The sequence below is a fragment of the Ylistrum balloti genome, unplaced genomic scaffold, assembly GCF_031769215.1.
Source record: "Ylistrum balloti isolate Yb309-2 unplaced genomic scaffold, AGI_CSIRO_Ybal_v1 Utg369746, whole genome shotgun sequence".
NCBI classification, from domain to species: domain Eukaryota; kingdom Metazoa; phylum Mollusca; class Bivalvia; order Pectinida; family Pectinidae; genus Ylistrum; species Ylistrum balloti.
Genome location: NW_026781953.1, coordinates 782848 through 808942, shown reverse-complemented (window position 1 = coordinate 808942; position 26095 = coordinate 782848). Strand labels below are relative to the sequence as shown.

Sequence of the window (26095 nt, the reverse complement as noted above, 5' to 3'; positions counted from 1 at the left end):
TAAAATAATTGCTTTGTAAATCAACATTTTGAAACATATAGAAAATACAATTAGTGCAATCATATTTTAGCGGAACACAGACAAAGCGCGAAAATAAGATAACCTCCAAATTAGTTACGTTTTCAGTAACAATTATAAAATATTCGACTAAATATTTGGTTGCGTCTAAAACAGAAAATATTTCGTAGTTGGTGATTACTCTTGAACAGTGGTGATTTTAAAAAAATGGATCTTATCTGAAATATCTTACAAATATTCGTGTAAATCCCAAGTTAAGAGAACATTAGGGAACACAACAGGCTGTCAATCATTAGTGCACAAAATAGTACAAATGTGATTTAAATCCTTTAAACATGCTATGTAGGAGATCCCTATGTTATGAAATTCATTGTTTTTCTTTTTGCTATCAAGTTTCCGATTGAAACGATTTAGATATCAATGTTGTTTTATTTGAGACAATGCCAGTTACAAAATATAAAAAGAAAGAAGTGGTTATATTAAGGAAAGATGTTGGAATCAGTACATTCTGTTTTGATTTATAGCTTTTCTTAACCATAAACAAGTTTCGTGTATCACTTCCTAGTTAGATTATGAAGTCTAATGACTCTTGGCACGATCACTTGGAAGGAAAAGTTGTTGAAATTCGAACACTTGGAAGAAATTGGGATTGCTAGAAGGTTTTGGCACTTTCGTATCAAGTATACAAAGTTGTAGACATTTTAAGATGTTTTGAATTCGACAATTCTCTGGGAAGTTATTCAGAATAGAAAATGTTGAGAGGTATAAGCGACCACACACTGACGCGTGCGTTAAAGCACAGGAGGATGAGGAGATAGAGATGGTATGACTAACACTCTAAACCGGCCACAACGTACATTGCACGTGGTTTACGTGCGAGAGTTTGTTTATAAGGGGATCTTGTGGTTTGGATGTTGGTAGACTGTCGGAAGGGCTAACACCGCTATTTGATACGGAGAGTAGCCGCGCGTGCATCGCACTCTCATACGGGATATTTTCTACTTCACAAAACATTGAAAAGTAACTTTAATTATGGCTTACGTGCGAGATACCACTTTATCATCAAAATCGACGTTATAACATCAAGTAATGCTGTGTAATTGAAAACGTTAATACAATTAGTAAATTGTGTACGATAGCAAGGAAATATCTTCATTTTGTCAGCACTATCAAATAACATGACTGTTGAAAGGAGCAGTGAAAATTTATCTAAAAAACCTGTAAAAAGTCAGAAAAATTATACGCGTTCTCATCATAGACATATGCTGACCGAAGATTCAATGACGGATTCCTCCGGACATTTACAGCCAGGATATCCTTCCGCTGGACATCTTAGCAGCCAGTCATCTGGGCTGCAACCAGGATATCATTCATCCAGTCACTTGCTACCTGGAAATCATGTGTCACATGTTCGTGCAGGATCTTTCAAGGTCGCTGGTGAGTTAAAGTCACGTCAGACTGTGTCGGAATCTCGTCAAGTAAAGGATGACAGTAGCAGACGTGGAAGTGTAACTTCCGGAACACAACCTAGTTACCTGTCTGTGTCGTTTGACGATGTTCGTGATGGACGAGAAGGCAAAGACAGTTCCATAAGGCGAGTTAGATCATTCAAAACGACTTCGAAAGGAGTAGTCAACAGAGGTGATTCCTTCAGGAAGAAGGGAGGTCGTAATTCTGGCAGTACCAATATCACACATTCACGTGACAATGTCGGCCATGGTGGTGGCAGCACGCGACCTTTCCCGCTCATGACACCACGTGTTACTACGCAGACGTCAATCTCCGGCAACGCCTCTTATTTTAAGGTGCTTGTCCTAGGCGCCACAGGGGTCGGAAAGTCCTCAATCACACAACAGTTCATGACGTCTGAATATGTTGCTTTCGACAATTCTATGGGTACGTATGAAAACATTGTAAATATAATATTAAAATTGTATTACACTCAAAATATGATACATATTATAAATGTATTTGAATCTACCACTTCAAACTTTAGCCAAAAACCTTCATCGATAATCGTTGTGATTTTTACTAGATGTAACCACCTCGGGTATTCATTCTTATAGTGTAACTGTAGGCATGCATCTAATGTACTTTGCATAAAAAAACTGGAAAATTGAAAATACCGAATTAGAGTTAATTGCTATCAAATCAGAATATAGTAACAACGAAAACATAAAGACTTAAATGAATTTCCAATAAATACCTCAGCTCAGACACAATGGCACCGTCGTATTAAAGAATTCTGTTTATTTTTCGGTTCTAGTTTTAAGGTATACTTTGTGAGCAAACGTTCATTTCGCGTACAGAAGAACAGCGATCGGAATGTTTGTAGATACATGACATTTATTACTACACAAAAAGAACATTCTTCCCTTCCTGTCTTTAACGAGGAAACCGTGCCACGAGGTTAGTTGTTTCAGAGCATAAACGTTGATATCCTCATAACTTACACTTACTGAAACATTGTTACAGAGTCCGCAGTCCACCTCTGATGAGGCGTTCTACTTACAGTAAAGTCGTTCTAATCATTTCCCTTTCTTATTAAGAAATAAAACAGATTGTTTGCAGGAATTTTTGGTTTACTTTGTCCTGTATTCGATTCAAAGTTGCATTGCGTTTTTTTTCTCCATGTCGTAAGCAATTTCAATGATATTATTAATAAAATAATTGTGTAGTATTCTCATAACTATTTAGGTCAACACGTAATTAGAAAACCTCAGATGTTTCTAATCTATTTAGGTCAAGGTCAATACCTATAAAAACAATTGTAGTTCTGCGGTGAAATCCAGGCTAAATACTGTTGTACAATCTTCTGCACTGATAGGTCCGTACGGACGTGTTCAGCTAGGCGTGGTTGTACCGAGATAAAGTCTAGGCCTAGTGGAGTTAGCAATAGGGCTATGATTACTTTCACAGGTTAAGGGAACTGGTTTCTATCACTGCCTCTGTATCACGCGTTTCAAATAAGAATGAAGTAGAAACATCTGGACACATTATTTATCAGGAAAAAATAATGATAAGATGCAATGTACACAAATAAAATACCAATATATAAATAAACAAAATTAACTTCAATGAAACTACGACTAATCCAAGGGGACTCCTGCAAAAATTTTAAGGAGAATAAGACCAGGAGTTCCGGAAGCATCTTCTGCTTCAATGACGACACCCATGTAAATCTTGGTCAGCCTGAAGTAAGTAATGTCACGTTCCCTAATGAGAACAAGGTAAACAACAATGAAACCGCCACGCGAACTGAGAAGCCTCGAACACTTCCGGCTTGATATCGCATAAGTAAATCGACTTTTTCCTTATGAAATCACTATAACGCATGTGATACATCCGGTTAATCTTCATTTAAACCCCGTGTCGTGGATTTGTCTGTCAATACGCAGCCCTACTTGAAAGCACTATAAAATCAATGTTACAAGGGGAAGTTTTTAAGAGTTTACGTCTAGATATTTTTCTTGTTCTTATTAGGACTGGTGCTGTCGATTTCAAGATTGGATCGAGTCTTCGTTAGCATTTTTATATATTTTTTGTTGTTTTTGACAAATGATGTTTTAACATACCGCTGGCAGTGTATCACCTCATTGTGGTTCTTCTCTACCGTCCTTACGATTAGTGTAGGTGTACTTTAAACCAGAACAGTTGTGTTGGAATATAATGCAGTACACATATATACATAATTAATTGCGAAGCATTGCCTAAATTTGCACCTGAGACAGACTGTAGGATACGTGTACTTTAACTGGAAAATTGCCAAATATCAATGCATTACATATTTACCGTATCAAAGACAATGGTACTGGTTAAGAAAGCTATTTTGGTTTAAGATTATAGTTTCCTCTTTCCCAGATATACACTTCTTAATGGGTTTTCGACATCACAACAACATTTTACTAATAATCTCGATGTGCCCATGATTGCTTCAGTGCAAGTAATTTTAGATAGAGCGAACTGTCTAATTAGTGCAGAAGCTATATATACATTTATACATATCAAATCTATTAAGTGTACTGAGAGAAAGGGTTGTGGCCGCTAACTATTCCGATCATACATGTAAGACGTTAGTAATTTTTTTTGACAAACACTAAATGTTAGCCAACGCTATTGAAAAAGTATGATTGGTTAGTGTTGATGACAAAAATCCAGGTTAGGGAATTACATGGACAGGAGTTGAGGATACGTAAACGCTGCTAAGATATCAATGGCTGGTAAATGTTAGCAACATATGCTTATGGTTAGTTAGCACAAAGGAAGTACAGCTATGGTGGTAAACACAAACAAACATCGGAAACATGTAAAGATTGATAAAAAACAGAGTCGTACACAAATATGTTTACCAAACGCAACATATAAAAATGTTAAATAAAAATTGCAACATGGATCGATATTTCCTTAACGAAGTTGATAAACTACAGCGACGTACACAAACGGTTGATAAACAATAGCGACGTTCACAAACGGTTGGTAAACAATAGCGAAGCACATAAACGGTTGGTAAACAACAGCGACGTTTACAAACGGTTGGTAAACAATAGCGACGCTTATCATCAGCTGATAAACAATAGCGACGTACAAAACGGTTGATAAACAATAACGACGGACACAAACGGTTGATAAACAATAGCGACGTACACAAACGGTTGATAAACAATAGCGACGTACACAAACGGTTGATAAACAAAAGCGACGTACACAAACGGTTGATAAACAATAGCGACGTACACAAACGGTTGATAAACAATAGCGACGTACACAAATGGTTGATAAACAAAAGCGACCTACACAAACGGTTGATAAACAATAACGACGGACACAAACGGTTGATAAACAATAGCGACGTACACAAACGGTTGATAAACAAAAGCGACCTACACAAACGGTTGATAAACAATAGCGACGTACACAAACGGTTGATAAACAAAAGCGACGTACACAAACGGTTGATAAACAATAGCGACGTACACAAACGGTTGATAAACAATACCGACGTACACAAACGGTTGATAACAATAGCGACGCACACAAACGGTTACTAAACAAAAGCGACGTACACAAACGGTTGATAAACAATAGCGACGTACACAAACGGTTGATAAACAATACCGACGTACACAAACGGTTGATAAAAATAGCGACGCACACAAACGGTTACTAAACAATAACGACGTACACAAACGGTTGATAAACAATAACGACGCACACAAATGGTTGATAAATAATAGCGACGTACACAGACGGTTGGTAAACAAAAGCGACGTACACAAACGGTTGATAAACAATACCGACGTACACAAACGGTTAATAAACAATAGCGACGTACACAAACGGTTGATAAACAAAAGCGACCTACACAAACGGTTGATAAACAATAGCGACGTACACAAACGGTTGATAAACAATAACGACGGACACAAACGGTTGATAAACAATAGCGACGTACACAAACGGTTGATAAACAAAAGCGACCTACACAAACAGTTGATAAACAATAGCGACGTACACAAACGGTTGATAAACAATACCGACGTACACAAACGGTTGATAACAATAGCGACGTACACAAACGGTTACTAAACAATAACGACGTACACAAACGGTTGATAAACAATAACGACGTACACAAACGGTTGATAAACAATAACGACGTACACAAATGGTTGATAAATAATAGCGACGTACACAAAACAGTTGGTAAATAATAGTGACGCTTACCATCAGTTGATAAACAATAGCAACGTTTACAAATGGTTGATAAAAATAGCGATGTATAAAAGATAGTTAATGAGGAATTTCGGTGACGATTGGTAAACATCATAAAAAGCGAAGGATTAATCTACGCCTAATGCTGAATGCATTTTGTCACGTATTTGAAAGTCGTCTTGAAAATAATGGAATACAGTATCAAACACATAGTTAATCAAACAAAAACAAACATAGAATTTTCTCACCAAATTAGCTTCATCATATATTAGTGTCTGGAGTATAAATTTACGGCCTCCTTAATTATCAAATAAGACGGATCTTGAAATAAGGTCAAGATCTACGGACAATGGTACATTCTAGCGGGTCACATACCAGGATTTTTAGGAAGCAGTGAAACACAGACCCTCGATGAATACGAAAAAACGACCTGTAAATGAGCTGACGAATATGTGCCCCTCGTTAGAACTAAAATAGAACTTTGGTGCTGCTGGTTCCTCTCACTCGTCGCTTGGCAGCCATTGAGACTGGTCTCTCTGACAGACCAGATCCACAAAGCCTCTTCTCCAATTCAATCGCAGCTCAGGAGGGGAGTGGGGAATCGTCATGGGAAGAAAAGGCCTCAGTCTCGTTTACGTCATTGTTGTTAACCAATTTACGGAGATAAATGTCTTTACCTATCACACCGTACACGCGTATTAACTAATGAACATTACCAAGTTATATCTTAGGAAACCAAAGACAATTTTGCATATGGTGTCTGTCAAGAATCATGTAGTTTTACCGATAATTCAGTATATAATTGTATCGTTAAATCGGCTTTTGCACCTGTGCACCTTTGTTATTTAACAGGACCTAGACGCTAATACGTAACCTTGGTGTATATTACTATAATTAAGTCTATTATCTCCATCAAACGAAACCTTCATGTACTTGCTTAGATTGGGAAGATATTAGACCTCGAATTTTCATTAGTTCACATGCTCGTTTTTTTCATGTTGTTAAGCTTTTAGTAAATTAAGTGACTAGTAGAAAACTGGTATTGTGATTAGTGTAAATAGTATTGAAAAAGGAGGTTAAAAACGTGATCAATTATTTTCTTTATTCAAATGCAAGTAAATATTTTTTCCACCAAAAAGAAATATCAATTTTACCTCAACTCTATTCTTGCGAAATGTTAGTGCATAAAAACACACACCAAACATTTTTTTTTAACCAGCTATAAAAATGTATACAATTTCTGTAATTTGAGAATGAATTGTCACCTCAGATCTCCTGCATAAGTTTTTTTTTCGAAGCGATACCAAACACTCTGGCAGCGGTGAGAGTAAACATATTGCAAGGAACTGGTGTTCTGAAAACTTAACTTATCAACAAAGCTACAATTTCCATTCAAGACTTTTAAGTCCATTTAGAACTCTTTTGGAAAAAAAGCGAGCAATATATATAATGAGAACATCCTGTATCTAGTTCGGGAGCGGTATCGATGAGGTTACGGTAATTGAAAACAAATATTATTGGATTCCAATATATCTCTGACAGAAAAAACATCAAGGTATTTATGTTTAACAAGTTTCGACACCGGAGGTCGTTTTTCATTTCATGTATCTCTATTCTATCCTGATGTAAGGCTGACATCACTTGTTTACCAGCACGTTCAGGAAAAGAATGTATTTGTGAACCGCTGTGGAAAGCGTTCTGCGGACCCTTTGACTGGAAAGGACTACAGGAACAAAGAGTCCCGTCAAACGAGAATATGTTTCGATATGGGTTAGCTTCTGAAGGCTACATGTAACAACAAGAAACTGATTTCACGTGTTTTGCTTCAGTATATAAACAATGTACCGGGATGAACTTGTTTCATTTAGTTCATATCCCTGGCTTAGAATTTACGACTCTACATGTATTGACTGTTAAGATAAATTTTATTTCATTTATTCGAATAATTATTCAATAAATTCATGAGTTAATTTATATAGGACTTTCCATCGTTTTAGAAGTTCACAATTTGAAGTGTTAACACATAGAGCGAAATGTAATTTGACGAAATTTTGAAGAATCTGATAAAAAGGAAAAAAATCACACATGAAAAGAAAGTTTTCATACATAGAGAATGAATGACAATTGATCTATGAGAAAAAGTGGATGATGGGTTAAAATATCGTTCTACACAGAGCAACTTAAATAAAATGAATGTCTCTTGGTGTTTTAACCATTTACGAAGCTGTGTATTTTAGAAATGTACTGTAAATGGCTTAAGCAACTGCATTCGTGGAAAACTCGGAAATTTACCGGCTATATTACATCGGTATTGTATTAAATGTAAATAACTCTATATTATGTGTAATGACATTTATAAATACATAAAAACATTGTGATAATACCCTCTATCAGAATTTATGAGTTTGAAAATAAACATCATAACAAGAATTTCTCTATGTTACATAGTCGTATAGTTAAAGGAGAGGGTTAGTCATTCTGCTTGAGGTTTTGCAAGCTGCTGGCATGGAACAAAGTTATTGAATAATGTGTTTTGCCGTGTTAACACCATGACATACTGGTCGGATATTCATTAAGCATTTAGTACTTCAATTACAGAATATAAATAACTACTCCATATCAATACATTAATAAAGTATGGTATTCGGGATAATGGGTTTTAATATCAGACGGATGGTATTTAGGTAAGAACCGAGGCTTTGACGAGGGTCTGAACCCAAATTCTATATCCGAGGGTTGAACATTCATTATCCTACTAACAGATATGGTTGACTATTTTTCTTCCATCTCTTACACGAATATTTCGTAAATATGATGTTGATTAAGGAAATTTGGTGGTGTGTTTACATGTATCACAATATATATATATGTGTGACATACATAAATACTATTTGTAAAGTCAAGGCTTGGAAAGTACACCTGTAGGTATACATTAAGAGTAAAGAACACTGCAGTCATTTCATAAGGAACTTTTGAAATAATCTATTATGTTCATGTGATGGAGCTTGACATCATCATGGATAAGGTCACGTGGTTCACCTGTGTGGGATAAAGTTATCATATATGTGTGTTCTTTATTGAATACCTAAACAGTCAGAAGTTGAATAGTGATGTATATATCTACAGTAACTAGAAATAAATTCAATTAGTCAGCACAGTACATAACAAAAAACAAGAAAATACCAATATATCAACATATTCTTGATCCAACCTAAAATTCAATAAAACTAGGGCAAAATATGAACAAAAGAATTACAATGCAGAATACTTTTACTCTTCCGAAACACCTGGTCTAAATCTTATTTAAGGGTCTCGGTATAACTATTGATTTTTTTCATATTCTGTCCTCGTTTCACAAATTTTGAATTAAGATTCAGTTGACATATTGATTTTTTTTTTAAATTTATTTATTTAAAACATGCATAAAATCTTAAGAAACTTCAGATGAGTGTTGAAACTGGTACTTAACAGTGTTGTGTGTACTGATTTTTATACAGGAAGGTGTTGTGTACTTCAATGGTACACGTGACGTAGGTCGGACATTTTAACTAAGACTTGGCTGTGAAAACTGGTATGTGGTGGACGCTTTCGGTGTTAGTTATCTTTCTAACCCTAACCGACACTGAATTCTGTTCCACTGGGTACATTAGTACTGCTGGGGATGGCAAGGGGGTGGTATACTTCTCTACACGTGCACCAATACCCTAGCAGTGGAGTATAGGCAACTTTATCGCTTAGGATATTATCAAGTTATATAAAATATTTTAGAAGGATGTATTTAATCATTACATCACTATACGAGGTTAAATGTTAAAATCCTAACTTATAAAAGAAAGTATTGTTTAGTTAAGTTTTTAACACGATATCTTGATTTAATTCTCTAAAGCTTGAATAACATCCAGGAAGTAAACATTTGATAATATCCTCCGAGTTATCGTTTATCTTCGCCTTCTACAACATCAAATGACCTGGTCTGGGGTGGGATTACCTGTACTCATAACTACAGTAGAGTGCTCTTCAAGTTTCTCAAGTGGTTGGACTCTTAAAGATTTTCTGAAGCGATGAGACGAGAAATGTTTATTTCTTTTTCAGTGTGTGTTGATTGTGGTCATGTTGACTGCAAATGAAACAACTCAAAATACCAATTACTTTGACGTCCCTATTAGCGAAAAGATTTCCATATCGTTTCAGTTTTGAGGATTTTGTGTACTATCGTTGTTTCTTTTTCAGAGGTTGATAATTACATTGATCACGGCGTAATCAGAAGTATTTAAAACTAATGAGTATCTTAATAGGGTGAAACAAACAAGTTTGTATAAAGACAAACCAGTGAAGATAATTTCTACGGGAAGCCTCTATGACCTTCATTTGAAGTGTCGATGAACCAAGTGCTTTTTGATGTCTGGACACAATATCATAAACTCCGTGTATGGTACACATGAAATTCATGCATATTGATAATCTGGATTCAACTTTATGAAATACAAATTACACATGACACCATCGTGCTATAGACAAAATACACATGCAGGTGCGAGGAGTCCACATATGCATAATCACACTCGCATTCTGCGTGAATCTGTAGTTTATATGTGGCATTTTCTTCTTTATTTTCGGAGAACAAGAGGGTCTGATGGAATTGTCTTAGGTATATATTGTATAGATCACGTTGAGCAGCAGCACTATAAACATATCAATGTGGCAGCACGTGAGCACGAGATTGCACGCACGTGTTACTATCTGCTAACCTTATGGCTAATGTGATCTTAAGTGCAGATAAATTAGCCAATAAATTTATCGCGTAGACAACGGACAGAGAATCAATCCATAATCACGGCAGGTTCCAACACTATTCTCATTTTGGCCATATGTCTTTTCGATTTGTTCTCATTGTGAGACTTTTCGTGCGATATTGCAGCTGAGGTTTCGTGTTTGTTTTAGTCATAGAGCAAAACGTTTTAATGACTTGGCTTGTTACAGTTCCTGGCTTCCATCTTCAGGTTCACAGAACAGCTTTTCTTCAAGTTTAACTAAAAATAGATCGGAACGTCTTGCTGTCGGATCTGGATTTCGCTCTAATTATCTGGCCTGTTGCTATTTCTTTTTTTCTTCTTGTATCTTTGATTGTATTTTGTATCAGCTTCATTTGTCTGTTACTCGAGAGGATCTTACAGTCCAAGAGTTCATGGCTATAAAATGTATGCTCTGTTTTACAGATAGGGACGAGGAGGAAAACACGGTATCTGTTCTTCTCAACGGCGAGGAGTCAACATTAGAATGTATAGATGGATTGGACCCGGAAGTAAGTATTCGGCAAACTAAACGTGAGACCCCCCGTATAACATATAAACAGCTGTTTCTTAAATTCTTTTTTTCAAGTGATTTTTTAAGCAGCAATCATATGAAGATGAATTGAATTTTCATATTATGAGGATGTCGGACCGGGGCCTGACTGTCACTTACTCAATGAGTGATGCGATACAAATATAAAATGATTGTTTGTAGGGTTCTCCCGTTGTTTGGTATAATATTCCCGATGACTGATAGCAGCCGTTGGATAGCTGAAGGAAGAAACGTCAAAACGCACGTGACCATAATAAACAACAGCGTGTGTAAAAGATCGTGTTTGTAAATATAAACATCTCAGTGCGGGTAATTTGATAGTCAGAAGGAAACAGGAACCCGATGGTAGATATAAAGCCAGGCTAGATATCAATAGATAGGGCTGATGTATGTTTGGCGTATCTGTGATTTCTGTACAAATAATACGAATGAAAGGCCACACTGTGGTCAATTTTATTTGGTTTTTATTTCTTGTAAATACTCGTATGAATGCGTATGTAAAAGTCCATACTGTTCTATACTTGTCGCCGAATGATTGATAAAATCAACTATATATTTTATTACATTGCCGGTGTGCTCAGCCGATATCATATTTAATCTCTTTGGAAACAGACTGCATATGTTTGATGTGAACTATAAATCTACGCTTCTACTAATTTTTTTTATCTTATATGATGTTGAAACAAGCGAATTTAATGCATTAGAGAATATAATATTAGAAAATACTTGTCTTGCTCTGTGGTGAAATATACTGTTTTCTTTTAACGTAAAGAGAAATTTTCTACGTTTTACAATACGTCAAATAATTTGGAATTACAGTATCAAATTTAAACAACATATCTTAATTTTATTATCGATATAACAGTTGGCTCTATTTTGTAAACCACTGTCACCGATTTACGCCTACAAGGAACTATGACTGAGGCTTTTTACGTGATGTACATCAGTCTGTTTTCAATTTTTTGGTAAATTATTTGCATCATTAAACTGTATTATGTCCTTAACACTGTGATGTCCTAGGAGCTGGTGTGTTTGTAACACATTATCGAGAACTTCTTCACTTTCAAAATGATATATACAGACTTTCAGGCGATACTCGTTTGTTTCCTTACGACAAACACGCTTTAATATGGTCTTCGCACGATTGTGGTATTTTCCTCTGATCTTTGATATTATGGTTCCCCTGGTTTCTCTGGTATTCTTAAATCAGAGAATGTAACGACATTATATAGTAATTATCATCTGCTATTTCCATATGTTTCTGCATTGTGGTCCCCAAACAAATATTAGTCTCCACATGAAGGTGGTTGGTGACTGGACTTTGCACGATCACGATGTTTGTAGACGGAGGGGACAGCGGGAAGCCCACTGTGCCAGACATCCTGTGGGGATTATCTTCAGTTTGTAACACTCCAATCTATCAAAATCAGGCGAAAAGACCAAGGGCGTGAATTGTACTACACGTAGTCAGCGGAAGTTTATGTTTGTTTAACAATTCTGAATATTGGCAATACCTCATTCATACAGGGATCAATATTCTTACTCTGTATCGGTACACCTCCAAGGGACGTTGTAATTGAAGACAAAACTATCAATTAAATGTCTTCATTACTTTTTGAGACCCAGTTTATTTAGGTCGATCATTTGTTCAATTTGTTGTTGATCACATCTCAGACATGATTGTCTCTTTTTTCGTCGAAGGGAAAATTAGGGGAACAGAATAGATTGTGTATACCCTCTATTAGGTTTTAGGTCCCAATTTGAACTGCAATGAAATTGTTTTACTTTAATCAAATCTTAATATTCGACTATAGTCAGGTATTCATTGATGCACACTATCTATCGAGGCGTGCTTTTCTATAGGTTCATTGAATTCTATGGATCATATCCCTCAAAGTGGCACATAGACCATTGCAAAACGTTCTCAAGTAATGCCAAGTCTACGACAAGTCTGTTAAGTAATATATGTCTATATAAAGTAGATTCATTATTTCTGTTTCTTTATTTAACGTTGAGTAACTGTTAAAAAACAAAACAAACACAACAAACAAAAACACTAAACGCAGAAAAGAAATAAAATCCGCAAGCATGTTCATAACGTCGATTTTTTTTCCGGCAAACTAAGGTTCATTGTTTCAGTACTACAATTATATTTTCCAGTAACTCCTCAATGTAATTTGAAAATGCATATTGACAAGTTAAGATATTGATATTAATCTGCACAAATTTAAAACAAAAACTTGAAGTGGAGGCTATTAATTCAACAATTTGCTTTTCTACATAGACGCACCCTTCACTGAATGGTTGTTCAGTTACTCTCTCGGTCCTTCTTACGACCTTGATTTCTTCATTGAAACAGAAGACACTCAATTTTACTGCACACACGATCTGATTAATTTTCTCCTTCTTTCAAAGATTTTCGTGTGACGCTTTCTGACTTTTTTGTCCTCGTTTTATCGATTAGTGTTTTGTTGTCGCTTTCCATCATATAGAGTGTGCAGAGTTGACGGAGGATATCCTACAGCGAATCCTAGGAGGTGATAGCATTGATCATCGGGCTGTAATAAACATAAAAGGTGCAGGGAAGCTTCTTCGAAGACGTGGGAAGAACATATCCTTATTTACTCATTTACTCAGTGGCAGTTAATGTCGTGCATACTATGCGTTTTCATTTCATGTGTATAGGGAAACATATGGCGTAGTGAATCATTGTCACATAAGACAGATTTTTAATGCTGCCATGAACAAAAGCACTACTTCACAATATATATCTCCTATAGTAATTTATTATGCTGAAAGGAAATCGATTTGTAATATCTATTACTTTTAGAAATAATAAGAGAACAAGAAATGTGACATCCGCGAAATACGCCATACCACTACAAACAATAAATAAATATATAAAACAACAATAAGAATTCAATAAAACTAGGGCATGATATGAACTGAAGAAAGACTTTCACCGAGATTGAAGAAAAAACCCCAAAAAACAAACCAGAAACCCCGCAAAATATATATATATATATATATTAAGAGAATAAGACCAGGCGTTCCATACGAATTATCGTCTTCTGCTTCGTGGACAACACCCGCCATGTAAAGCTTGATCAGTCTTAGTTAGTAATGTCACGTTCTCAAAATAAGAACAAAGTATACAACAACCAACAAGCAAACTAACGAGCCAGCTTCATATCGCACAAAGATATAGAATATTTCTCAAAGAGATCTATGACGATCTCATTTGTATTAACCAGCACCTATATTTAATCAGTTTGCATTCTCCTTTCAGTACGATCTAGAGGACTTCCGAGCTGATGCCTACATCGTGGTATTCTCAATTGCCCATCGGGACACCTTTGATGCAGCTACTGTCATACTGAATGAACTTTTGTATGACATCGGCACAGATAGGACTGTTATACTTGTTGGCAACAAGGCTGATCTGGTCAGAAAACGAAAAGTAACAACCGAAGGTAATGATGAAATTCATATTTCAGGCACCAAAAGATAAATTCAATTAATTATTAACACTATTGTCGTATTCGTGGCTGCGACACCTCTTTTGTACCGCATTTTAAGGTGCGTTATTATACATATATCTTCCACTGTTTAAAGTAAAAACAGGATATAATGTTATGTTGCATTTATCTACATCGATATTGACATATACTCGTGGTCAGCAACTTTGAAATCCTCTCGACTAAAGTTAAAGGCACCGTTTGAAATATTTTATGTTAAGATCACGTTTTGAAACATGTGTAATTGTCGCATCCCACGCCATTGTGATGACGTCCACATCTCCCTGGCGTACATTTACCAAAAAAATTAGATAAACCCGTACGAACACATACTTCTTGTGAATACAAATCCAATACAAAACGAATGTATATTGTCACAATAAGCATTATATATCACGCCTACAAACTGCTCATCATGACATAGCTTCCTGGTTCTCGGCGTCCATCCTTTACAGAAAGGTTGAAAACATATGTCATCTTTAATCTAACACATAATTGTGATGAAACCAATAGCATGCTGATTTAATTACTCATGAATGTCACGGATGTCGATTTTGATTTAGAATTACAATATTTAATACATGCATAAATGTTCAGTATTACATCTCATATGTTCACAATATACGCTTCTCGTTTTGCTATTTCGCTCTTTTTTTTTTAAATATCTACTTCCACGTATTTTTAAGATTTATGTTCATCAGTGGTCTGTTATCTCTAAGGAAAGTTTATAAGTGAATCGTTATTCGTAAGATCGTCTTATAACTAAAGACTGAAGACCTTACATTTCCTAACTGGTGTGAAATATAATTGATGATAGCCATGCTTTTTTTTCTGAAAAAAGAAGAGATTGAAGTTTTTTTATATTCTTAAATAGGAAAATAGGATATAATCAATAATTATATAAAAAGAATCATATTATCAAATAATAAAATATTTGATTTCAAAAGTTCGCCCATACACTAAGTGAACAATTTTTTTCAAAACGTTCCACAACGTTTTTGTGTCTGTTCCAAGACCCTGTATGCTCAATCACATTACAAGATGACGTGACAACATTATGACAGTCTTGAAAACATGTCATTTTGTAGTCTGTCAGGAAACAAATCCATTCTTCTTGATTCATATATAATTTATGTCGTTAACTACATAAAATTGTATAATTACAATGAAAGTATTCTATTTTTTTAGTATATAAAACAAAATAGAAGACAATGGTTTTGTAGTCGGATTTTCATAATCAGAACATACTGCAAACATAGATATTATATAAGGGTGATATTATAGAAAAATATTGCTTATGCATATTTTAGTTTCTTATATGTTGTTCATATAGCATATTTTTCGAACGCGCAAATCAATTACGTTACAGGATACTATGGTATTATCAATAATTGATAAACAAGTACATACAGGTGATAAAGTTCACGTCCTGTAACCTACATCTTAGCAAATTGCTCATGAGGATTTTCTTTTAGCAAATTCAAATGTTTAGCGATTATTTAAAATTATTATTTTATTGAATAAAAATTCTGCTGTAGATCTTACCTTTGTAAGCGAAGAGTGCATGCCCAACGCACTGCGGAAATACCATTTCTGTTTCCTGGTATTGTCCTGTTCTGGTTGTCTTGCCAAAAGTTTGCCTCAAGGTCTGGGTGAAGTTGTTGAAACCTCCTGGCACCATAAGTACATATAGACACCGATGGATGAGATAACTAGACTGCCAAGGTAGCTGACATTCCAGCTAACCTTGACAACAAATCAGATAGATTCCATGCTTAGCACACACGTCATGACATCTTGATTGATGTCTAGATTTCTGCACTCGATCACTGCAGCTGCAGTATACTGGTACATTGTGTATGTAGGTTCCAAAGAAAGTGTACTCTTTGCTAATTGAACAGAGAAAAAAACTTTGAAATTATGTAGATATTTTGCAAATGTCTGCTGCACGCCAGGAATGCTTACTTTTATACTGCAAATGCACTCACAATGAGATGAACTTAAGGAGGGGGATTAACTGAAATTCAGGTTAAGTGCCAAGACACCATACCATCTGATCACTTTAATTTATTGACCTGCCACCCAGAGCTCGCATGGAAACAGCGTTTTAATTGATAATGCAATGTAATTTATCATAGAGAAAGTTGATTTTTCATGATAAACCACTTCACCTTCACGTACAGGAGAGTAAGTCATATTGATAATCAACTAATTTAGGCTTAAATTGACATATTTTCATGATTTCATGCAGTAATAAAAAAATATAATCGTAAATGCAATTTTCAAATCGATTCAAATATCTTCGTGGTGGAGTGTATGATAAAATAGATGACCACTTATAATATCAAGGTTGCTACAGAAATAAATTCGGCGTCTTTGAACCATGTCAACCAAATAGGTCTCGAACACACTAACTAATTACAGCATTTCCGATACAGAAATGCACTAACTCACATTTTCATAATCATTAAACTCAACGTTTTCATTAACCTAGTTAACAGTGTAATTATATTTCTTGTAAATAATGCTATTATCTTGACTGAAATATTGAATTATTTCGCTATGAAACAACAATAAAGACTTTAATGTGAATAATTAAGATCTTGCAATTCTAGTATTCACACACACACGCAGCTCTGCATCCTTGACGTCAATAGTATACTAATGATCTCCTTGTGGTACTCTACATTCACTGCAAGTAGATTGTAATTGTACGAGTAGAATTACAGCATTTCCGATACAGAAATGCACTAACTCACATTTTCATAATCATTAAAAATCTTATGTAAGCTAACACATGTTTTCATTAACCTAGTTAACAATGATATTCATGTAATTATATTTCTTGATATCATTTTTTCATTTTTCTATTAATATGTCGACCTATCAGCAAATCGAACATGGACATATTAAAGAAATGTACCGCTACAGTTATTTTGATACTAAAGTGAAAATTTCAGACATTTCAAATATAGAACTGAATGTACACGCCCTTAATATTTGCACCAAAATCGCTATGAAACAACAATAAAGACTTTTGTTAATGTGAATAATATTTTATTTTAAATAGTTCTCATGAACCCAGATAAACATTAGAAAACGTTCACAGAGAAACAGTTAAATGTACATAGCTCTTAGCATGCCTGATATTGTGAGCAAACAAGTCAATTTGGAAATGCATTGAAACTGAACGGCTGTGAATAGTACACGGCAAAATAATCATAATCCACACCCAAATTTGCCGATGGGCAAGGGTAGACAGTTAGCTATGATAAGATTTGTAGTAAGTAATTCAAAACATCTCTGATATTAATAGAATGTTGAAAGTGAACAAGTAAAACCAGTACAGGGAGCTTACATTTCTGATATCGCTAGGGGAGGTATAGAAAAACAGGTTAAGCACTATATCAATTTGCATTGCTGATTTGAAATAAAAAGAAGCATTTTAGAGATAACGTCTTTGTTAAATGAGAACAAGGCTTAATAAAAAATAAAAAAAAATACCAACTCGGCAAAATAATCATAATCCACACCCAAATTCTATACGACTAGGGCAAAATATGATAGGACCAGGTGTTAATGAAGATTAAGCGTCTTTGTTAAATGAGAACAAGGTATACATCAACGGAACCAACTGGCAACCTAACAAGCATCTAACACGTCGTGTCACATGAAGAAATAGAGTATTTTTTAATAAATTTGCAATGGCGACCATAACTCTTTCCTTTAATTTTCGTCAACCGGTATCTTTTGAACAAAGTTAGGTCTTCAAAGGATAAATAGAAAAATCCGAAGCTGTTTTCTCATTATCTTGGTATTTTTAGAAAACGAAATGGCGCTATGAAAACGACATATAACACAATCATTGGCTTCGACAAGAAGAGAGCATGTCCTCCCACACATGAAAAAATAGCCATTACTGAGGTAGTCACATGACCTATCTAACTGACACCCTATCAATAGTCAATCAATGCAGGAGTCACAAACAATTAGCTTAGTCATCACCCACATGAAAGAAGGAGAGTCATTAATGTGGAGGACAGCGCTGGAGCTATAATCAGATCTATCAGTTGTTTAAAGAAAGCCGGAAGCGTATCCATTATCACAAATCACGTTGATCGCGTGTGATAATCACTTATCTTTGATGTTTTAATTTCTGTTGTTTTTAAATGATACAACGGCTTGCTCGAGAGAAACTAGAATACATAACAAAATATATCTGAAGATCGTTTCGCATGGCTTCCAGGAATTCGATGATATATCAGATTGGTGTTTAACTTAAGTGCCTTGTATGACATCTTCGTACTTAACGCTGCTAACTGTAGAGGGGGAAACCATATTAAGGTCATCGAACTCTCTGTATGGATCGCTTATAGATGTTGAAAATCCTCCATATGAACTATAGTTCAATGACAGATCGAACCCGCACTTCTCCTGTCACATATTTCTTTAAAGCATCTTATCTTGGATTTAAAAATTCAGATTTACAACAAATATTGCAATTAATCACTTCCTTTCCTCTATAGATATCTGTTTGAGAAATGCATTGTGTAAAAAGAAAGATATGTTAAAACTTAAGGTTATATGTTTTTTTATGTTTGTAAAATATTTATCATATACTGCTGTGAAGGACCTACATTGTACGGTAGTCGTTTCTATAAACCAACAGCTTTGATAGTTTAACCAGGATATGATGAAAGTAAGTTTACGAATGAGATATCATCCTGCAGTATGCCTTTATTTCAAGCAGAAGAAACAGAATTAAGAATTGGTTGAAGGAAAAGAAAAGGAAATCTTGCAAAGCACTTGAGCACATCCGTAAAACAGCTGATTACTATTTCAGTGATTAATGTAGTAAAGTATCTTCATAGTTACAAACTGTTTTACGTTTTGTCTTATTTTCATTCTGATTTCAGAGGCTCTCTCTGTCGCCTTACAATACGACGCCAAATACACTGAAACGTCCGCTGCTCTGAACCATCACGTTGATGAACTGTTGGTAGGCATGCTCAGTCAGATCAGATTTAAACTCAACCCATCACTTCCGGAACCTGTTTTAGCTGTTGAGTCGAAGAAATCCAGTATCTCTAGAATGTCATTTAAGGGACCATTCGATCTATTGAGTCGTTTATTCGGACGTGGAAGTCGAAAGGCTGGAAAACGAAATTACAGCAAAACGTCTCAGCGCTGAAGTCAACTATAGGAGTTTTGTGATAGACATGGAATGGAAGATGCAGGTGCTGTTATGTATTTACAGTTGACAACCAAATTGGACAGATCGTTTCAGCAAGCTGTATATAGTGCTAATGATGAGAGGTAGAGCGTTTAATATGTATATTGTATCATAAACACTTTTATATTTACATTGTTAGTGTTGACTGGGTAGATCAGTTCAGTGCCTTAAGGGAGTGAGCGAGTCTGAAAAACTTTATATTTTTGATGTTGTAGTTTACATTTCGTCAACATTTCTTCATGGTCGGAATATTTTTATTCATAATTTGGACGTTTCAAACGTATACAAACAACATTGATTATTTCGACCGCAGTTAGATTGTAAACCTAATTAAGTACGCCGTCATAGACCTATAGACTTCAGTATTCTGTATATGACATATCTGCTTACACAGAATGTAAAATCTTATGGAAACTAGAGCCCAATGTGACCTATATCTTTGTATGTAAACTGTTGCTTCCTATCATTTTGGCACATGCTTTGTATCTTATATGCACGAACAAGTGTAAATAACCACGGAGACTAGACAAGCGTTTTCGGGATTGTCGTTTCTCTTGCTTTTCTTGTCGTGATATGACTGTTTTTAAAGAAGAAATTTGATGATACTTCAAGGAACGCCAGCAGATAAAAATATCAAATGAACTTACTTATTTATATTTTTTTACCTAATTTCCTCAACCTGTTAGTCTTTGCCACACGTCTATCGCTTTATCGTATGTAGACATTTAACACGATGAAAACAATTAAGACTTAAAAAGTAAACATTGGATTGTTAACGCCTCAATCAGCAAACTTGAAAGCACTTGATATCTAACTGCTAGGAAAAAATCTTTTGTACAGAATTTCGCCCTTAGGGACCCATTTGAAATATAATTAATAAAATGGTAGAATCGAGAAAATAGATAATAACTGATAATTGCAGCATTTAGTAGGAAAATCATACAATTTTGTCGATGAAAATACAATGTTTTAACAAAGTGTAGTTCAAGATGAGACCAGGTTTTACGTGGTGTGCCCAATGTCAAGTATTATGTAAAATAAAATACATAGCTAATGGAACTACTAACTGTAGATATATATACGATCTTGCCTAAGTTTCCATTATCTACATTACAATACCAAACGAACATAAAACTTTCTTTATTTAAGTGAGTTTTATACATCACGTTTCAACTGGAAACTTATTTAAGGCATTTTTTAATCACATTGTCGATTTTTCAAACAAATAGGCAGAAATAAGACACTTCTTTGTCACATCTGAAGTCAATATCTATGGTCTCCATTGTCACGTGACATGCCATGTGTGAATATGTAATGTAATTTTATTACGTCAAGTGACGTCACAACAAGGTATATTACACATTTATAATATATTGATATATGACAAGGGTACATCCACTGAATAATAAGGCAATCGTGATAAGTATATATATCTATATTTCATCACATCAACCATAAGAGAGTTTGCAAGAATTGCAATTAAATAAAGGAATTGTTTTATCTGTGATCGTTCAGTTGAGAGGGTTTTATTGTACATTTGTTTAGTAATACAATACTCAAGCAATACGTTTTAATTAAACTTACATGTCAGTAACATTGTCTTAATGAAAATAAATGTTACCCCTATGATAGAAGTAGAATTCAAATTAGAACAACTTTTGCGTGACACAACAGCTGTACAGTCGGGACCAGTTAAACTACAGCATACCAGCCATTTGAAACCAATGCTTGTAGTTTTGTAGTTTTTTTTTATAAGAATATGCAATTCATTGGGTTACAACAATTTTGTAGACAGTGTATCCATGCATCAACTGATATATGATATAGTAAGATCTGTAATTTGGCAAAGCACTATTTGTTTCAACGTTCATTGACATATACACACTGTGAATATGAAGGGGCCTACCTTAAATATCTTCCGTTGGTTCGATTACTGGTGTGGCCTTCAATGTGGAAATACAAACCTTTTTGTTGCATAAATTACACCAGTAGAAGTAAAACAAAATTACGTTTACGTGGCAATATTATGGTCATGTTGTATTGAATTGTATAATTACACTGAAAAAGTCGCGTGTTCATCGGAAATGTTTCCTGTAATGAACTTAGCAAAACTGTTGCTGAAACATTCATTGTTTTATTTATATGTTAATCATACTTAACAACTGGTTAGTGTTGTTGAACAGTTCGAGTATTCGTATCAAATTAAGACATCAGATGATGCTGAACGAATTTATATTTTTTAAAAAGTATTGTAATTTAGATAAATTACGTTTTGTCCGTTTTGACACATGTTATTTTGAAACATTTCTGTGGCAAGAGGGCGGAAGTGGTTGGTTATGTCTTATAAACAATGTTTACGAAAATATGTTGTATTGAAATGTATTGTTTACAAACACAGCTGTATAAATTCTATCATTTTAAAATAACGTATAACTAAAACATATTTTCATTTGTGGATTTGTATACTATTAGTTTTGGGAACATCGCTTCATTTTGAAAATTTGATAAAGGTTTGTGTCTAATGTAATGTTGATAAACTGGCGTAAATGTAAGAATATATCAAAACGATATGGGTGTAACCGATACACAATATATAATGAAATGCAATTTTAAATGTTGTGTAGTTCTATATATAACATTATTGATGACCGGAAAATCTTCTATCGTTAATGCTGTAAGTCCAATAGATTAAAACTCTTAAATGACATTGCCCTCGAAGAAGAGTTCAATGTCAGGAAGGCTGGCAACCTACAAATGAGAATGGTTCGTCACAATACAGTATTGATCTCCTTGGTCTCCTAATAAACACACGAGTTTAGACCCACCTAAGAGGTCATTGGTTTGTGATATGTTTGTATATTTTGATAAATCATAGATATTCAACTTGTAGAATATATACTGGTGCAAATAGTTCACTTTGTTTTGGTTTTTATTTATCGTTTCAAGGCTATTTACTGTCAGGTATTATTGAGTGACTAATATTGTCACAAAGAAATGATTTTGAACAAATACACAGCAAGACCTGATACATCGTAAAACGGAAATGATATGGTGCAATTATAAAGCAACATAGAAACTTTGTTAAAACCAAAACATTATAAAAACTTTAGTGTTTTATAGCATATATTAAATATACAGAGAAATGGTTGTTAATTTATATCAAAAGTGAAGGATATGTACATGTATAGTAAGTATACAGAAGTTGATAGTTCAGAAATGCTGTACAACAAATGCAGATATAAAGCAGTGACTGGATAGGATAATATCAATTGTTATAAGTTCGGGATTCATGGTCCTGGAAACATTATTTAACGCCATATATTGCACAACAGGTGAAACATAAGATTTGTTTAGCTATTTTTACGTAAATATAGGTATATAAACAAAGTGATCATAAAAATCAACAACGTGCTTAGCAGAAGGGTTCTGTAAAAATGTACACAAATGATGTCTTGATAAATGTAAATATATACATATTAAAGCAGAAAAAGTACCTGTTTGATTTGGTTTTTCTTGTTTTACGTCCTATTAACAGCCAGGGTCTTTTAAGGAGGTGCCAGGTTTGGGTGGTAGGGGAAAGCCGGAGTTCCCGGAGGAAAACCGACGACCTGCTGCTAATACCTTAAAATCGCCCCACTTAGCTTTCGAACCTGCGATCCAGATGTCGACGGCAACTGATAAAGACAGTCCGACAGCTTAATCACTAGACCACCACGACACCCAGAACAGTACCTATTAATGTAGTAAAGACATACCATTATTAGATAGGATAATTCCAACAGTTGAATATAGTGAATGTAGCAAATACATGCCTTTTGGTATTTACTTACAGTCTACATAAATATTGATGGACACTCTCATTTATGAGGGCAGAGTCTCTTTCATGACCCTATCTGGCGATCATCTATATATATGTTGACCAATAGAATCGAGGAACTTCAAAGTTGAGACAGCGTTTAGGTTTTGATATAGTATGCTCTATTGGTGGAAGGTTATTGAAGACTCTATTCCGTTATAAAAATAATATTTTAGTTTAATTAATGTTTTAATTCAATATTCGACGATTTCACACATTAATGTAATATATATGGAATGGGGAAACAATGGTAATCCGTGGGGGCATATTCCATTGCCTGTGCCAGTCAGAGATCAATTGTGATATAAAATACAAAATAACATTACGCCATAAATTGATTGTGTCGGAACAAATTAGTTGTCACCGTTCGATTTTTCTGCTCACTTTGACTACATCACTTGCCAACTTGTTGTATATTTGATTGTATCTAAAGGTGTCTTGTCAGGACTCAAAAAAATCAAAATTTCAAGACTTGCTTCATAAAATTATATACGAAATGAAAACCCATGCAAGATCTTAAGCAAAGTCAGTAAGACCGAAACTCTCGGTGCTTCAGACGCCTAGGAGCCTACCTTTCAAAATTTTTGAAATGATACATTAAGTAGAGTTGCCCCCCTTACCAAATGTGTTAACAATGATTATCGTAGGGTCCTTAAGTCGGAAATGGTACTTTAGTGGAGACATAATCTCGTTAAACCATATTTAAAAAGATGATGAAGATATCAAGTGACAGGATAACCGACATTAGAGTTATCTCCCTGTATATTAACACACATCAAACATTGCTGTGGTCAACACTGTAGGATTACGTCAAGTTACAATTTTATTCATTGATATAATAATATATTCTTTATTAATTCAAAGAATATTTCACTTTAAGACTAAACATATTTTGCAGAATAAATCTTTCATTGGAATTTACTGTTTTGACTTTGCAAATATTCTGGAACCAGAAGAACAATTGTGTATATAACGTTATAACATAACTACAGGACGTCACAAGACACATGAAACGTTAACATTCGTTATTAATCAATAGATATTTGTCCATATTCTAGCCTTACAACTAAAGTGACTTATGGAGAAACAACAGGGATAGATCATGTTCGGGTTATCAAATAACGGTCAGATCCTGTTGGACGAAAAACTGAAACAGAAAAGACAAATACATAAGTACTAAAGTTGATAGTCATGGGCTGAGTATGATTGACACATAAGTGATCAGGTTGAAATACAAGTTAAAAAATACACAATAAATTTATTTAGAATATAAATCAATAACGAGTATTCATTAAACACAACATTAAGCATTGATTTATATACAACAAGCAAATTCATGGAATTTATATTCCCCGCTTTACAAACATATTTTAAGTAAATATTTTAGAGGTTAGGAGTAAACATGTCATAATGCTATGTAGAATGATTTGTTTAATGATAAACTGATAATATTTGTGGGACTTCAAGTTACATCTAAATCAGATTATATTTAGGAAAGTTAGAGCACAAAAATTGACCGACCAAAGAAAGGAAAAGATACCTAATTAGTGTGCATAGATATTAATAGATGATGCTGATTGCTGAACGCAGTCGTATATGCCCTAATGTGCATCTGCTGACCAAGTTTCGTCTAAATCGGATTATATTTAGGGACGTTAGAGCACGAAAATGAATCGACTAAGGAAATCAAAGGATACCTCATTAGTATGCATACTCATTAACAGATGGCACTGATAATGACCCCATGATGCATTTGCTGACCACGTTTCACCAAAATTGGATGATATTTGGGGAAGTTAGAACAAGGAAACGAATGTGTGACAGACAGATGGACGGACAGGCGAAAGGACAAACGTCCGGTGAAAGCGAAAGCGGGGGATAAAAAATGTCTCATGTTCTCATTACTGCAGCCGAGAGACTTGGCATTGTTGATTGTATCCGTTCAATGTACATACGTATTTATCCAATTAACGAAAATACCCACTCTCCCAAGGGTATTTAGCAGTCATACGTTACACCTGCCTTCTTTGTTTTTTTTAATTAACGACAATCAAGTAATCCAGAAGTCTGCCTTACCTCTTGTATCATTCACTAAATAACAAAAGACAACAAGAGAGAACAATGTTTTTTATAATTGGATTGAAATTACTCAGTATAACTATCTAGATTTTTAGATAAACTTCGTTTTAGAATTTCTGCCGCAGGGTTACTTTCCAAAAACGTTTTGGTCCCCTCTACAACACAAACGCATCAATAGAATTTTCATTATAGCTTACTTTATCTGGCTGAAGCCAACATGTTGCTTTTGATTAGCCAGATTTTCTTATTGGACTTATTTTCTCCTATGATCGAACAGGCTTTTGATTGGACGTATTTTCTCCTATGATCGAACAGGCTTTTGATTGGATAGATTTC

At 34.7% G+C, this 26095-nt stretch overlaps 1 protein-coding gene across 1 annotated transcript; it reads left to right on the top strand.

Moving 5' to 3' along the window:
* Nucleotides 1–1013: 1013 nt before the first annotated feature.
* Nucleotides 1014–23323, top strand: LOC132543234 (GTP-binding protein REM 1-like). The gene is made up of 4 exons (XM_060206714.1): nt 1014–1914; nt 10947–11032; nt 14363–14546; nt 19508–23323. Exons 1-4 carry the CDS (start codon nt 1197–1199, stop codon nt 19780–19782), a joined length of 1263 nt encoding a protein of 420 aa, XP_060062697.1. The 5' UTR covers nt 1014–1196; the 3' UTR covers nt 19783–23323.
* Nucleotides 23324–26095: the final 2772 nt, after the last annotated feature.